This window comes from Oncorhynchus keta, chromosome 21, assembly GCF_023373465.1.
Source record: "Oncorhynchus keta strain PuntledgeMale-10-30-2019 chromosome 21, Oket_V2, whole genome shotgun sequence".
In the NCBI taxonomy this organism is placed as follows: domain Eukaryota; kingdom Metazoa; phylum Chordata; class Actinopteri; order Salmoniformes; family Salmonidae; genus Oncorhynchus; species Oncorhynchus keta.
Window position 1 is genome coordinate 9,525,297 of NC_068441.1, and position 18,190 is coordinate 9,543,486.

Consider the following 18,190-nt stretch of genomic DNA (forward strand, 5'->3'; position numbering starts at 1 on the left):
CACTGCCAGAGCCCTGCAAAATGACCTCCAGCAGGCCACAAATGTGCATGTGTCTGCTCAAACGGTCAGAAACAGACTCCATGAGGGTGGTATGAGGGCCCGACGTCCACAGGTGGGGGTTGTGCTTACAGCCCAACACCATGCAGGACGTTTGGCATTTGCCAGAAAACACCAAGATTGGCAAATTTGCCACTGGCGCCCTGTGCTCTTCACAGATGAAAGCAGGTTCACACTGAGCACATGTGACAGACGTGACAGAGTCTGGAGACGCCGTGGAGAATGTTCTGCTGCCTGCAACATCCTCCAGCATGACCGGTTTGGCGGTGGGTCAGTCATGGTGTGGGGTGGCATTTCTTTTGGGGGCCGCACAGCCCTCCATGTGCTCGCCAGAGGTAGCCTGACTGCCATTAGGTACCGAGATGAGATCCTCAGACCCCTTGTGAGACCATATGCTGGTGCGGTTGGCCCTGGGTTCCTCCTAATGCAAGACAATGCAAGACCTCATGTGGCTGGAGTGTGTCAGCAGTTCCTGCAAGAGGAAGGCATTGGTGCTATGGACTGGCCCGCCCGTTCCCCAGACCTGAATCCAATTGAGCACATCTGGTACATCATGTCTCGCTCCATCCACCAACGCCACGTTGCACCACAGACTGTCCAGGAGTTGGCGGATGCTTTAGTCCAGGTCTGGGAGGAGATCCCTCAGGAGACCATCCGCCACCTCATCAGGAGCATGCCCAGGCGTTGTAGGGAGGTCATGGAGGTCATTTTGACTTGTTTTAAGGACATTACATCAAAGTTGGATCAGCCTGTAGTGTGGTTTCCACTTTAATTTTGAGTGTGACTCCAAATCCAGACCTCCATGGGTTGATAAATTTGATTTCCATTTATCATTTTTGTGAAATTTTGTTGTCAGCACATTCAACTATGTAAAGAAAAAAGTATTTAACAAGAATATTTCATTCATTCAGATATAGGATGTGTTATTTTAGTGTTCCCTTTATTTTTTTGAGCAGTGTATATCTGTGCCCCTTGTACCCCATGTTCATGTTTTTGGCATGTTTCATCCCCCACCCGAAAAACATTACAAGCGTTACAAACTGTAAAGCTATAATGATGTCCCGAGAATCAGCTGAGCCTACAGTCGTATTGGTTGGCTTTCCAGTTACATGTTGATCATACAGTAGATCTCTTCAAAGGGTTGATTGTATCTTGATATTCTTCCTTTGAAAGAAGATGAATGAAAAGATGATTTTTATGTCCATGTTTTTTTTTTTTTTTTCTCCAAATGACCCTTTATCATTAGATAATGATAAAATGGATTCATGGAAAATGGTGACAGGTGTGTGCATACATGTTGTTCATGTCCACAAACAAGTGGCACACAATTCTTTCTCTGAAGGGAAATAACCTGAAACGACCGTATTATTCTTAAAGAGATCAATGGAAAGAGTGTTCACAGAATCACAACATAGGTCATTGTTGAAAGCGGTTTGGTACCTTCATTAGAGAAGCAGTAGCTCATGGTCTCTCATTGTGTATTGTTTGCTCTGTGAGGGTAAACATGTTTGTCACACAGAGGTGTATTTATGCTGATCAAACAGTTCAGCCAGGGGATTGCCAATGCCAAGGTCTTTTGGCTCCTTTCAGAGATGAACGCCCGTGCTGCACAAACCTCCGTTACGATTCGAAAACGTACCCTTTTGTCTTTCCCTGAAAGCATCACGTCCAGCTCCAACACGGCATCTCCTTTGTATTTTGAAGGCGGGGGGAACGCATTTTATGGAGTTAACACTGACAATAGAATTGCCCTTCAGCAAGAATGCTTTTCCGTTTTGTACCATAAAGAATATTATTTTTCTGCCAGCCAATTTTCTCTGTTAGTCTCTAATTGGCTACATAAATCTCTGGCGTTGAGGGTGAAGAATGTTGCGGTGTCACAGAGTGTAATCTTCACCCTTATTTACCAATTCATTAAGATTCATTGATGCAGGATCGGCGAGAGGAAATGACAGCATAAATCAGACCTCCAACATAATGACCCTAATCAGTTGGGAATTGCAGAAAATGTCATCATGAACTATGTCCTTGTATTAGTGCCACTGTACATTGTCATTGCGCTGCTTTATGAGTGGGACGCATCCTCCTGACATCGGGCTGTATTTAACCAAAAAGAGTTGTTAAAAACTGATTCCATTAAAGCGCTGAGATTCATACAAGGTCTTTCAGTATTTAGCCCGGTGCCCTTTACCTTCAATTTAACTGCTTAACGGAAGGCACGTACCCCTCCTTTTTAACCCACCGTGTCCTCTCTCTGGAAAGCTAGAGCTTATAAAATAATGACACAACCCAGCACGGTAAAGTCTAGGAGACACAGCACCTGAGGATGCAGTGGGAGGGGTCAGGAGTCTGACCACTCCCATGCCAGAGCCAATGAATAGGGTGCCAACATGTATTTGGTCCTTTGTCCTGATTGGTTAATGGCCACCCATTACTTATCCAATCAGTTGAAAGAAGCCATTAACGAATGTGCTTGAGGTGGATGTTGTTTAGTTACTGTCAAGATAACACTGCTTTTTCTGCAGTTTTCCACACAATTGCATTGATTTGAACTTGAGTAGAATGACATCCTTATCTCATAGAATTTAGTAGCAGCATCTTGGCTCATTGGAGGCCATTGAGATTCATTATTTGTAATATGTTCTCTTTATGTCTAAACTTGTGGTTAGCACTCTGGGCCTAAATGATCGCTCGGCTGCAATTAAACTGGTCCCACACATTACTTTCTGTATAATCCTCCAACTCAAGCACTTTCAGAATGGAATTGTATTGATTCTGGTATGTGTTTATTAGAATACCTCACACACGTTGGGCAATAGTTAAATATTAAGTTTGCCCATTGCATTTCCTTGCCATTATTTGTGTATAAAGGTTAATGATTGTGGCTGGCAATCAAAAGCTGAACTTTATCTCTGTGTAACTAACTCCAAACAAAGGAACTGGGAGATAAGCACCTGTACTGCACTGTACTCAGCAGTGACACATTTTACACCGTTTGAGTATTGAACACAGCTCAGTGTATGTGGTAAGACTAATGTAGCAGGGGGGAGACAGAACTCTTGTATTTACTGCTGTTGACGATAACGATGCTATTGAATAGTGGGGTAATAGACAGTGTATGTACCTAACGCTGCCAGGAACCTTTTCCAACAATGTTATAACTGTAGAAAGTTGCAAAGACTCAGAGTTGTCAATGCACATCAGCAAGTGGGTAAGTTTACCTCCCCCCAAGACAGTGTTTCTAATAATATGTCCCTCGTATGGTTTAGGAACAGAGCATTAATTAGATAAGTTCATAGGTTAAACTTCCTTTCCCTAGGAAAATGCATCTGACACATTTCCTCCTTGCAAGTCCACATTTCCACCCCCTTGGGAATGGGCCTTGCATGAATTCTAGTAAAAATGATTAAAAATATATGACACACTTTTTAAGTAATGTTAAAACAATAAGCGTTTTTACAGGTCCCATAGGATGCGGAGAGATTGAAGTCTGTGTTTTTCTTTCGGCGTGTGTGTTTGACAGTTCTAATTGGTAAGATGAGCTTGAGGGCAGCGAGGCCTGCTTTTCCCACGCATTAGGTCTGGTCAGGAAAGAGGCCCACGTCTCTCGATGTCTGTCCTCTCGCTGCCGTGTTAATCGGTGTGAGCCTCGTGTGAGTGAGATTATCAAAGTCAAATGAAGGAGAGTCGTTGAGGAATGTGTGGTAAACCACTCCTAAAAGCAGTTCACATCACACCAGTACTTTTCCATTCATGTACTACCGTTTTGAAAGTCGTTTCTGTTTACTTAATCTCAATTGGCCGTTGTGTACTAAAAATACCGTGCCCTGCCTTACTTTTGCACATTCCGTCATTGTCTCTGCTCAGCAGGCCTGTACGTTTTGGTGTATATGGGAAGGCTTCATGCCAAGGAGACAAACTGTTTGGTGTATTTTCTGAAATGATGTATCTACTTAGCCTCCCTACTGGAGAGTGTGCCTTCTGCTCCCATCCTTGTTGTTCATTTATCTGAGCTTGTAGTGTGGTAATAGGTTCATATTCATATGAATCATCATCCTCAGTATCAGTGGATGTCAAGCCCATTTCTCTGTATAAAGTGTAGTAATACATTTGAATCAGAATTTTACGCTTGAGGATCCCATTATATTCTTCACAATGTGTCATAAATATGTGTTTGGGCTCTTCCCTTTGCCCTCACTATATGGGGGTAAATGGGTTTGGGGCATAACTGAAATGAGAATGAAGGTTGTTTGGGAGGTGAGATGAGACAGGAAACTAAACACTCAGGGGTAGCTAGGCCTCACTGACTGGATTCACATGAGCAGATGGCAACTTGTATGCATGAAACATTCATGAACAAGGTGACGTGCAGCTTGAAATTGCCCGCACCAATTTCTCTTGTGTGCTTGTTGTAATCGTTACCTGTTTCTGAATAGTTTATTATTTGCTCTAACGTGAATGGCGTAACACAGATCTCACACTGTGTGTTTGACTCAAAGTCAAACCAATATTATTTTATTTGAATGAAATAGATTCAGTATTCATTGTATAACCACAGTATTCATTCCAGTATTATATGGGTAAATTATGGGGCACCTGCAGTTTAATTATTTCTCTGTTTGTAGGATGAAAACAACATTGCTTGTTTTTCCGTCGACTTGTCCTGTTGTTATTAGGAACAGCTTCTGGGGCCCTCAGACATCCTTTGTTGTTTCCAAACCCTAGTTACTGAATAATTAAAGCAGATAAATGTTTAACATGTTTTACAAGTTTCTTGCTGTGGTGTCGTTGAAGACACTCTGTGTTGGGTCTGTAGTAAAAGTGTCTCTACTGCCGTGTTTTCCCTCAATCCTGATGCCTCGATCAGACCGACAGCTTCGTCTCAGAGCATTTTGTATTATTCTCTAAATAAATCTGACACTCCATTTAGTATGATATGTTACCTTTCATATGGTATGTATTAGTTTGCGGATGTCCATCACCCATTTTGTATGTAGTGAATTACAATTTGTATTATGTGTTACAAATTTGCAAAAACTTATAGAATATGTTACGAATTTGCTAAGTTTATGATATGTTGCGAATTCTAGCTAGGTGCCAATGTTAGCTAGCTGGCTAACGTTAGTTAGGCTAGGGGTTAGAGGTTTGGGTTAAGGTTAGGTTAGGTTTAGGAGTTAGGTTAACGGGTAGGGGAAGGGTGAGCTAACATGCTAAGTAGGTTGAAAGTAGCTGAAAAGTTGTTAGTTAGCTATAATGCTAAATTTGTGTGTGATGAGATTCGAACTTGCAATATTTAGGTTACTAGACAATTGCGTTATACCCTACTTTCATTTTGTTATATGTTACTCAACAAAAATAACATATCATACTAATTTGAATATCCCAGATTTAAGTTTACTATGTTACATCTAGTCTGAGACCAGGCTGTGCACCAATACCACCTAATAAATTCTACAGTCAAATGTTTTTCATTATGTAATCCAACATTTGTACTGGATATGTGTGCAACAAAAGTTCAACAGTCACCCATTGTTACTATTCCTATCAACTCCCGAGTGGCGCAGTGGTATCAGTGCAAGAGGCATCACTACAGTCCCTGGTTCGAATCCAGGCTGCATCATCTCCGGCCATCCGATAGGGGCGGCGCACAATTGGCCCAGCGTCGTCCGGGGTAGGCTGTCATTGTAAATAAGAATTTGTTCTTAACTGACTTGTCTAGTTAAATAAAGGTTCCGTTTAAAAATCAAGTCTACGCAGACATTTGGATGCATACGTTGGAATTATCAAACATACAGTATGCACCACACAGAATGCACTGCAACTGCCTCTGCAATGGCATGCTGCAAGACAAACGCAGCGTTCCATTTGAAATGAATGTACTTCTGGTATACCAAAACACATTCACACTTAAGGTTTGATCGAGGCTAGAGGAGGCTCTCTTCACCAGCCCACAACACCCTCCTCACCTCCGTCCACCCCCTCTTCGTTCACATTCATGGTGGCCGCCAGGCCAGCAGCTGTAACACACCACCTTAATGCTTCTTCAAATGTCAGGAGAATGACTGTTTGTTTGTCTTGAGTTTTCCCCAGCCATTTATTCTAGCTGGCTCTGCATTTGCATCGACCTTGATTTTCTAAGCCTGCCCCCTTTCTCCTCCCAGAGCCTGTTTACATTAGGCCTGCCCTGAGTGTCACCTATGAAATCTGTTGATCATTCCACCTGGTTAATGTTAAATTGGTCCTGCAAAGAGATGTTTGTTCATAAACACAAACCCCCCCCCGCTCCCCCTGTTTACTGTAGCCATGGCAGCAATCAGTTATTAAACAAATAGCTGCTTTGTTTGCTGGTGTGAGTGGCTGGTTATCCCCTACAAGGTCTGGAAGGAACTTTTAAAAAGCTTCTGTTGTGTCTCTGTGAAAAAGGGGTGGAGGGATAGAGGGGAAGCCCTGTTCCTACAATGTTGTAACAGTCGTCTTGAGATATGCTTTTCTTATCTACGACTTTTGGTTGAAGTGGCTGATGAGATTAGAGGCTTGTTTGGTCTCACTGTAAAGTCTCTGTTGGCGGAATGTCATCGGTGCCGTCAGTTTTCCTTCTCAGAGAAGAGAAGGGCGAGGGATTCTTCATTGAGTGTCAAGCGAGCCCAGATATTGTGGCAGACACTTCTGAGTGATCCACATGGTTCTGGATTACGGAGGCCTAGGCTACGTTTAAGGTAAAAACGAGGGAGGTTCAGGGACCCAGTCCAATTCCGACTGTCTGTTCTGCTCACTCCAGTATAGGGGTTATTTTCTTTAAATGTTTTTTTGGGGTACTATGAGAGGACTGATCGTGGATCTTTGAACACATGTTCATTCAACTATTTGTAAACAGGGTTATCAGCACTGGCATTTTTTTGTTATTCTCATGTTTGTCTTCAGACTTATCTTCATAACATTGAGCCAAAATAAAACTGAACACTAAACTCTCAAAACCTTGAAAACCCATCCAGGGGAAGCATTATGGTGTCGCGCCACCTTGGTACAAGCTGTTTGTGTTGTCTAGTCTAGCAACCAAGCCTAACCTAAACAGGCAGCATCGAAATGCACCTCTCCCTTTTGTCTTCTCCTTTGTCTGTCTTTATCTCTTCCCCAAGAATGTTGTGCTTTTGTTGTGTGCTTGTGTAAACAGGGGCTATGTGAGATCTATGCAAGCCGGAGCAGGTGGCCATGGAGGGTTTTCTGTCATGAGCATTAAAGAAAAACAGAACATGGGGAAAGGTCACGGCACAGCTGCGCAGGCCGACCCTACCTTGGATTGTTGACTGAATCGAGCTCTTGAATTCCAGGCTGCCATGGCGAGGGAAAGGCGTTTGAATTAGATTGAGGCTCGGCGTGGAGCAGTGAGTGGATACGATACGAGACTGACAGGCTTGATTAGCCCTTGGTGCTGTGCCATGCTCTGAACCTGTCTGTTCAGGTGGGCGTTGCATGTGACTGTGTTTTTAATGTACTCCCCATATTAGAGGAACAAAAGCAAAACACCAACAAACAGAAACTCTGACCTTTTTTGATGATCCACTGTTGGTTCCAAACACTTGTGTTTTGCAACCAGACATTCCCCCACCACCCCCCTCCAGAAGAACAGACATCTGATGATCAACAGAGAAGCAAAGCGTCTGTTTTGTGGACCGCCGTTTGCCTCATTCTAATCTCCTGGAATATCAGTTATTTAGAGCTTTTTGTTTTTGTTGTTATATTTAGGGCTGACATGCCTCATAAACAAGCAGGCCGGTTTCTCATGAACTGCCCCCTCATTTCTGTCTCTGTGTGTGTGTGTGTGTGTGTGTGTGTGTGTGTGTGTGTGTGTGTGTGTGTGTGTGTGTGTTCCAGCCTTGCTAAGTACAGTACCCTTAGCGAGACACTTGACCCATAATTACCCTTGAATATGCATCATTGTATAAATGGATTAAGTAAAATAGCAAGCTATTTGAGTTGTCATCCCAGATTGGACCATTCCCTGAGCAAACAAAAAATAAATGAACTAGGGCCCTGTCATGTGGTAGACTAGTTGCCTGTGTCTGCTAGTCTACATGAAGCTTCTGTGCATCTGCCTCAGTGCTGCTCCGATTAACATTGTCGTCACCAGACAACTCTCCAATAAGTCTCTTTCCTATCTGGTTGATATTTATGATGGATAATGCACATTTCCCATTTTCATTTTTACCCTTCTTTTTTTTTGCTTGCAATATTGTAGCTTTGAATTATTCTGTGGTAATATTAATGAGAAAGTAGATTTATGGGTTTCATTTGTTTGTCAATTCGAAAATTAATTGGGTGTTAATTTTAGCCGCCCCTCGTCAGTGCCGGTTCCTAGCATGCGCGCATTACTTTGCATTCATTGTAGCCTTCCCCTCCTTTATTGTGGGTCACTAGTTTTGCATACATTAAAATAGCCCCACGGCTCATTCTCTTGATTACTTTTGGAGATGCCATGCATTTGGAAATGTACGCCTTTCCGTTATAATTATGAAAATTTTGCATGGAATGACAGTGCGTGCATAATAGCCATTACTTTCCGCCTTTTATGTAGCTTTGGAGAGAGAAAAAAAAACACTCAGTCAATTCTTTTCTATGTGTGGAAAAACATATTTTATTTGAAAAAGAAGTGGGGGTGAATAACGTCAGCATGTGGTTTATTTCAAATCACATTTCATTTGGCCTGAGAATGTGTGTTTCTAATTGGTGTTTCAGAAGGGAGGGGAGTTTGTATGAGCTGAGCTGAGCAGCCAGGCCCTGCAGATGTAGTTGTAGCCGGCTCCCTCCCATCCCACAGTATTCCTATTGCTCGCTCCTTGTTTAGAAAATCCCATTATGGAGTGAGGCTGTGCCAGACTGAAGGGGTGAGCCGGGTCAACATCTGTCTGGAGAGAGAGTGGGCCGAGCTGGAGGCTTGAGGACCCAGCCCAGAGCGTCCAATCCAGAGAACACAGCCCATAGCCTCGGCCCAAACTGCAGACAGAGAGGCAGGGGCTCAGAATGAGATGAGTGGGTGGTGTGACATGACAAATGAACCAATGCAGACCACAGTGTCTGATGAGTCACTGGGATGTTCTGCCTGCAAGAAAAGCAGAGACATCTAAAATTATAGTGCACTATGGTGTTGATTATTATAGTGGTAGCTACTGATTTTGCTACTTGATAATAATACAGAAATTATTATTTATTTCAACACAAAAAAATAGTAGTGTCTGTAATATTATTTATTGTTGTTGTGTGTGATCTTGCTTATTTGATTTACTCATAATAGATGTGGACATTTGATGTCTGTCAGACAGTGGCCCCTCTGCCTTAGGTCTGCTGTGTCTCTTGTTTGGATGGGGATCTCAGGAGACTCAGCCCCTCTGTTGAGTACACATTAACACATACTGGCCTCCCTATTACACGCCTTAAACGCAACATTATAAATCTGCATTTATGCCCATTTTCAACTCCTTTCATGATTAGGCCCAGTGTTTTAAGGGCATTTATTCTGCTTCATATAAATAATTAATCAGCCAAGTTAATTTACTCCTGCCTGACTTGGTCAGCTTCATTAACTTCTCTGGATTTGGGCGACTAGACGTGTCGCCCGCCGCCGCACCAGTGAGGTTTGTGACCAACACAAAAGATGTAAATCTCACCACTGATTTCAGGAATACAGCCCCAGATAAGCATCGGTGTCGTTCGGTTCATACTCATCCCAGGAGAGAGGGGAGGGAGTGGGGGTATAAGCTTGGGGCTGAACGGTGAAGGGATGTCTGTCTGGGTTTTGTATCACCAAAATCAGAAGCAGTATGGACTTGAAAAATAGAAAATGATGTGTCCAGAATTTTCATGCAAAAGGTACGGCTGAGTAACTGTTTATTAATGGGACTTGTGGCAGCAAACGTCCCACTTTAAATCTTCGTCATGCTTCTTCTTATTATTTTGAACGCTACCCATGCTACACCGTTTAAGCTAGAAACGCAGTTCAAACTTTAAAACGTGTATACCGTTCTGGATTAAGTTGCTTGTGTACAACTTTTTGATATCTTTTATAGTTTTAAACTGTTATTAAGCTTGATGTCCTCCATCCACTTTCATGGGATTTCCTCAGCATTCTAAAGGTCGCATTGTGACATGACTCCCAACATTCTATTCTATTCACTGAAAACAATGTCACTTTTGACAGCTACTTTGACCACTCTCCAAATAATGAGAAAAATCAGAAATCTTAGAAATATTCCTCTACTTCTCTGCCAAATCTGAAATTGGAACAACAATCTATTGGAACAACAATATATTCTACCAATCTAATAATACAGTTGTGTTCACATGAACACAATCTTTTTATTTTTATTTTTTTTACTGTTTACTAACAACTGACATTTTGACCACTTTCCTAGCACTTTACACAAAAACTTTACATTTGTATATACTGTACCAGTCAAAAGTTTGGACACACCTTCTCATTCCAGGGTTTTTCTTTCTTTTTACTATTTTCTACATTGTAGAATAATAGTGAAGACATATTTTTGTATTTATTTTTTATTTAACCTTTCTTTAACTAGGCAAGTCAGTTACAATGATGGCCGATTGAATATGGAATCATGTAGTAACCCAAAAAACTGTTAAACTAATATGATGTAACTCTGGGTTTTCCTTTCCTGTGGTGGTCCTCATGAGAGCCAGTTTCATCATAGAGCTTGATGGTTTTTGCGACTGACCGACCTTCATGTCTTAAAGTAATGATGGGCTGTCATTTCTCTTTGCTTATTTGAGCTGTTCTTGGCTCTAATGCATTAAGAAGGAAAGAAATTAAACACATGAACTTTTAACAAGGCACACCAGTTAATTGAAATGCATTCCAGGTGGCTACCACATGAAGCTGGTTGAGAGAATGTCAAGAGTGTGCAAAGCTGTCATCAAGGTAAAAGGTAATCAAGGCAAAGGGTGGCTACTGTGAATACTCTACAATATAAAATCTATTTTGATTTGTTTAACACTTTTTTGGTTACTACGTGATTCCATATGTGTTATTTCATAGTTTTAATGTCTTTGTATTATTATTCTACAATGTAGAAAATAGTACAAATAAAGAAAAACCCTTGAATGAGTAGGTGTGTCAACTTTTGACTGGTACTGTATAAACAAATAAAAAATGTTCCAATTCCTCTCCTGTGAAATGTGACGTGCGACATACGCCTGGCTTCCTGAAATGGATCACGTTTGAGACGTGAATGGCCAACATTTCACTCCAAAAGGGGAGTTGATTTTCTTTTGCCAACATGTTTCCCAAATTAATTTAGAACGGCATACTAATCACATGACCAATATCTGCACTCTGATTGGAGGATTCCTATAAATTGCCCACTAGGTTGCGCTGCTGATCAAATCTAAATTCCCCAGATTATATAAAGTTTATCATTTTCAATGGAAAAATGTTGCAGCAAACATTACTGGCAACATTGCTCAGCAATACTGTCCCAGAAAATTGCCAATGCATCATGGCCTAGCCTGGAGCTAAGGATAGCCTGTGGCTAAGAACAATGCAGTGTGAAAAGGCCTATTGTGACTTTTGACACAAATCAGTTACTCTGACCACTTTCCCAAAAACAAAGACAAAAACATACATTCTATTCAAATCTGAAATATGGATACTTCGGGATTTTGGCAATGAAGCACTTTACCTGCTTCCCCTGAGTCAGATGAACTTGTGGATACCATTGTTATGTATCTGCGACCAGTATGAAGGACATTAGAGGAAGTTTCGCGAGCCAATGATAACTAGCATTAGCACAATGCCTGGTCTTCTATGGTAACAGCTAGCATGCTTTCTAGCTCTTACCATAGACATCCAGGTATTGTGCTAGCTATTGCGCTAACGCCAGTTAGCAACTTCCTTAAAACGGAAGTAGATAAAGAGCTTCATTGCCAAAATACCGAATTCCTTAAAAACAACTGACATTTTAACCACTTTCCCAACAACTTAGACCAACATTTACTGTGTAGAAAATCTTTGACTTCTTCTGTGTTTTTCGAATCTAAAATCATAACACTTCTTCCATTACCACAAAAATTAGTTTAAAGAGCCAAATCAAGTCCCCAATTTTACTTTGTTAACTTACCATCTAGTTTATTTAGAAAAAGATTGAAAAATATGCAATTATAGAGCATATACACTGAGTGTACAAAACATAAAGAACTTTCGACACCTTGTAGAGTCCATGCTCCAACAAATTGAGGCTTTTCTGAGGACAAAATGGAGGGGCAATGAGGGCATGGTACTCAATATTAGGAAGCTGTTCTTAACATTTTGTACACTCAGTGTATAGCCCTTTGTAATACAGCATATTCTTCTTTAAAATGAAGTAATAACAGAACATGTTTTTGGTAGACTCATGTTGGTGTTAATTGAGCACCCCTGTAGGTTTTCAGTGTTTTCACTCGGTTTTAAAATGGATGTTTCTCGCGGAGATCCTTTGGCAGGCAGGCCCACCCGTTGGCCCTGTTTCCCATTAAAAAGCCATTCTGCAGTGGTTCTTCTGGGACCATACAAGTAAATATACCCATTTCCATAGAAAGTGTTTTGTTTGTGAGGGTGAGTGTTTTCTTGGGCTCCTCTGCTTTGCCTTACTGAGGTTTGGTTCTTCCAAGATGTGTGTTTCGATCCCCTGCCTTCTACACAGCCGTGAAGGAGAACACTAATAGAACCTGAGCCATGCTCCTCCCTCCAACCCAGTATGGGCTTGTCATTTGTAAAGTATCTGGTCTGGAAAGACACAACAAGACACTAGTTCAACACCCAGTGTCTATGAGAGTGTGTGTGTGTGTGTGTGTGTGTGTGTGTGTTTGCTTCGCTGAATACAGTGCAAGCAAACAAACAAGAAACAGACATGCATGAACCAGTAGTAAAAGCGGTAATAAACGTGGACGAAGAGTGTGGCCCGGGTTGAAACGTACTCTGTCCCCTGTACTGTACCTTGTTTTAGAAGCTTTTTCTCCTACTCTCTGCTCCTTCAGGTTTTGAAGTCATGATGCAAGAATCTGGGACAGAGGCGACAAGCAACGGTCCGGCCAATCAGAACGGAGCAGCGAGCGTGGAGGGCGGAGCCAGGGACGCGAGGCCCGGGAGCGTGACGACCCCGTCGGCAGCTGATCTGATCCATCTCCAGCAGCACCAGGTCAACTAGGTTCCTCTCTTCACACCTGTCGTTATGAACCCATGTGAACAGCAGTCCCTAGCCCACCTCTAAAGTGCTTGTTAATATTTAATCCTGTTCCAAAGTGCATAAACACATTATTATAATCATTTATGTATATTCGAGGGCGTTTTAGATTTTTTTACTTTTTTAGATTTAGGGCGGGTTGAGTCCTCGCTCAGTGATTGTGTTGTTTGGGTGCGGACATGTTTATTGTAGCATGCAGCATCTGCATTTTGGTGAAATATTTATCAAGGTAGGTCAACATATTTTAAGTGTATGGGTGCCACACGATTCTCTGACAGTTTGAGTGCTGTGCTGTCCAATGGGCTGACCGGGTTTTCCCTTGGCTCATTGTAAACACGCCTCACACTCACAACTAATGCCACACTCCTCTGTGTCCGACCAATGAGACCCGAAGAATGGCGGTAGCTTTATTATTAGTAAAGCCCAAAACATTTTCACCATCTGAGACTTGAGGCAAACAGACAAGGTCTTTCTGTTGGTGTCAGTGTTATGTGTGCCACGCGACAGTGTGTTTAAGGAAACAGCATTGAAAAGATCACTGTGTCTCATGCTATTGTGGCATCACAGAATGACTGGGTTTGTTGTCAGGAGCAGTTTAGTCATGATGTACAGCCTCTTTTGTTGCTGTCTGTTGTCACAGCATATCTATCAACATCGGTATACTGTAAGGTCCCATGCTAAATCATGCATTTTGTCTCAAAGAAAATAATACAATCTTATTAATTTGAAGCACTTATCATGAAAATTAGCCTCTGAACACGTACAGCACATTTGAAGTAATATGCCAAACATTACATATTTGTTGCAAGCCAGTAACATTAACACCCGCAAAGTTGCAAATGCATGCTTTCCAGCAGCTCCAGCAGCAGTAATAGAAAAACCCAAGTAGACGTAAAAGGATGTACTCTACTTGTGTCTCAGTGTTAGACCTGACGGCCCACTACTCCACATAGCTGTCTGTCCCTCCTATCTACCCTCCATCACTGCTGCTCTAGCTGTCTCCCTCTCTTTTTCCAGCTCAAAACGAGTATGTCGTCAGTGAGAAAATCACAGCCATACTGAATTCATTACTGCAGTAGTCACACAAAACCGTGGATAAAATTTCAATAACTGCAAGCCACAGTTGAGTAAACAGTTGCACTGAAACTTAATTCCTGTTGACTTTTCCTTCATTCTTTGCCAGGGGCGCATTCTGATTCGCTCTGCAAAGACAACAGGGGTTACAACTTTGATGAATGTGAGGCAGATGAGAGGGAGAGCAGGGAAATGTCATGGATGCGCACTTGACACCAAGGAGAGAGAGAGAAAAAAATCCTTCTCCCGAGAATAGAGCCAACCATCCAGCACTGGTCTCTATTTTAAAGTCATATGGAGTGAATCATGATTCTCTCAGATCAGTCATTTAGGAAAACAATTTCGAATCAACAACTTTACTCGTGAATTTAATCCTGTATAATTGTTTTCCTGTGCATTTGAATAGCACATGTTTTCTTTCTGTTTGTCCTTTTGAACCAAGCCCATGGTTAATTTCTGTGGCGTACCATGCGGTTGATGATGGGGACGGAGAGAGGAAGGCGGATAGATTCATTGTTCTGTGTGATAAATGGTGCATGGTTTGGGATGAAGGACGAGATGTCTCATTCTCCGCTCCTGACGCTCTCCTTTGATAGGGTACTTACCAGTAGAGGATTCTGGGGGAAATGCGCCTGTCTTTTTATTCTCCCATTAGGCTAACCCAGGATTTTCACTCATGCATCATGAACCATGTTAATTGTCGCATGGGCATTAAGATCTTCGCTCAATTACTTGATAACTTTTACTTTTGTGGCATTTTGCAGTCTGTCGTTTCCGTTTTCTTTGCTGGTTGCACTAATATAACCTGACAGACATGTGGGCTTCTGTGTCTTTGTTCTCTGGGAATCATCCAAGACACCATTTCCCTTTTGGTGATGCAGAAATCAATCTAGAATTTTCTCTGACTCAAAGTGCGAATATATCCCCTGAGTCAGGGTGAACAACAAACCTGGGGGTGGCATATCATTTATTCTTATTAGGGAACATAACTATGAAAGACAGTGCTCATTAATAAAGATAGGGGATAAAATAATTGTAATCTGTTTGATCATCTTGATTCTGACAGGGGAATTCATCTTGTCGACCAGTCAGATTTGGGGGAAGTGGACCATAAGCTTGGTTTAAACATCTTTATTAGTAAGTCAAATATTGGGCTGGAATACCTCAACAGCAAGGTGCTCGCATGGCTTATCTAAATCTACAATTGAAGTAGTTCTCCCTTATTGGCATTTTTTGGACAACAAAATCTTTATTCTCTTTTTATTTTATGAGAAATAGCTTGAGTGTTTATTTGCTAATATTTTAGCAATTTCATCTAGGCTTTTGCCATGTGCAACTTTTATTTGTTGCTTTTGTGTTCGAAAGTCTGGGGATCATTCAGATGTTTCTGCTTTGTTGATGTCGGTTCAGAGATTTTAAATCAGCCCAAACATCTAAAGCCATTCACTGTATGGACATTTTCTGTTTGAACCAAAATGTACCCATTTGGTAGATAAATGTCGGGTAATGTTGAGTCAACCAAACAAAAGGTTTACACCCTATACTTTTTGAATATGACTACTTTTTTAAAAATGTTGTCGCTAAACTTTCTTGCTGCTTGTGCAGAAGTTGTGGTTTTCACTAAGTCCCTTTCATGAGGAAATGAATGATGATAGAAATTATGAAGACAAATATGTAAAAAGGGCTGTGTTTATGCAATAGCTAGAAATGTGTGGCTTTTGGGTTTGTTTTGTTGTTATTGATTTTGCATGAGGAAGTTCTGATGGCCAAAGGAGAAGTCACATAATAGAACAGACCAGATGCAGCCAGCCACATCAACAGGCAGGCAGTCACAGCGATGACGCGATTGAACATTTTAGATACTGCAGTATTTTGTGCTGCTGTTGACTCCATCCAGCACATTCAAGTTCCTACATATACTGCTGTTGGTAGTGATTTATGGTTCATTTAGGCAGTAATCTCTTGCATGTTTGAGCAAAACAATTGATTATTCTGCTAGGAATTGGGTTCAGCTGATATGACTGTGGACTATTAAATATTAATATCCTGTCTCTTAGAAGTGTCCTTTTAATCAAGTTGGAGAGATTCCTTAAATATCATCGTTCCTCAGTGATACAAAAAAACATTCCAACAATATTATCAGAAAAAGAACAACAGTCGGATGAAGCATTGCTTTTCCTCTATTGCAGAAACATCCATCCAGGCTTTTTTTTGTCAGACAAATGCCCTAAAGCTTTTTTTGCAAGTCACAAGATACGGCAAACCATGATGGGAGTTTGTTCTCCCTCTGTGACGGAGAAGGGCCATCCGTACTGTAGCGTTGCGTGTGCAAAAGGGAGAGACGACACTGGCTCTTCACACGTAACAGCGGAAAGAGCTGAGCAGGCACAGGTTAGCTGTTTGCATAATGCAAACCTTACAAGGTCTCTTATGGACATGGTGGAAGAGAGAGAGAGAGAGAGAGAGCGAGCGAGATGTGCGCGCACACATGCATTCAGCTCAGCCTGTCCGTCCGTCCGTCCGTCGCGTCGCTGAACTCTGCATTGAGGTGCACACACCAGAGCAGGAAGTGCTAAGCGATAAGCAGACTCAAATGACTTTCTCCCGTTTCCAGACTACTGTAGGACAGACAGGTACAGTACAGCAGGGCCAGGGCTGCTGAGGCCTCTGTTCTGGTCAGTAGGAGACTACTTAGATGAGAGAGGTTAACAGCATCAGGTCAAAGGAGAGCGCAAAGCAGCCCTCACGCTGCTGGGATGGTTGGCTGCTGATTGTGTGCACTCGACTGTGGAGTTCAGTGGAAGAGAACCACAAGCAGCTTCCTCAGTTGAAATACATTACAAGAAAGGAGAAAACGCTCCTTATCACCACACATTTGAATTGAGCATCTTTGTGTTTTCTCATAGCTGTATATCTGTTCAGTGCTGCATAGCTAATGCGTATGATAAAGGGCAGGTTTCTCTGTGTGGTTGGTGTCCAAGAGCTATGGCGCATTATTCCCTCAATGTGTTTCCTTGCTGAGGGTTGCTGCACACACACACACACACACACTCCCCATCTCAGAGAGGATCATGTTGAAAGGATACACACTGCTTTGTGTCTGTCAGATCGGGCTAGGGACGGTAGGGGCTGCAACTTATTGTAAATCTGGGGGAACGGATAACATCAGTGTTATGACACTACATATTGCCCTAAATTGCTTTATTGGTAAAATTATAGTGCTCTTCCAATTTGAATAATTTTATGGAATCCCTCACAGAACAGTTTAATTATGTTATCACACAACTCACAACATCTGTCTTTATAGTGGAGCGGATGACAGTTTTATTACAGGCTGAATTTCTTTGGTGGGTTTGGCAATTGACGTGTGATCTGATTAATAATCATACTGATGGAGGTGGAAATTGAACAGTACTGTGCTTGTATGTACAGGTAACTGCCAAAATGATGGAAACACTTGAGTAAATGAGCGATTCAAAGTATACCCAATTGAACACTTAGAGGAGATTCTGGAGCGGCGCCTGAGACTGTGTTCTCCACCTCCATCAGCAAAAACGTATCGTGGAATAATGGTGTCGCATCTCTCCAATAGAGTTCCAGACACTTGTTGAATCTATGCCAAGGTGCATTGAAGCTGTTCTGGCTCGCGGTGCCCCAACATACTATTAAAACTCTTTGTGTTGGGGTTTCCTTTATTTTGTCAGTTACCTGTAGAAAATAAAACTTCATCACTGTTTTTGTCGAGGCCTAAGCCTTCCGCAATTGAACCATATTGCTTTTTGAGTCAAGTTAATTGTTACATGCAATATATTTCTCTCCCAGGGAAAGAG

At 41.9% G+C, this 18,190-nt stretch overlaps 1 protein-coding gene across 1 annotated transcript in view; it reads left to right on the forward strand.

The window, feature by feature from the left end:
• LOC118400075 (forkhead box protein P1-B-like) overlaps positions 1–18,190 on the forward strand; it is a 213,566-nt gene that overhangs the window by 103,012 nt on the left and 92,364 nt on the right. The window contains 1 exon segment of the mRNA XM_035796499.2: positions 13,081–13,241. Coding sequence (XP_035652392.2) covers positions 13,092–13,241 — 150 coding nt within the window. The 5' untranslated portion in view covers positions 13,081–13,091.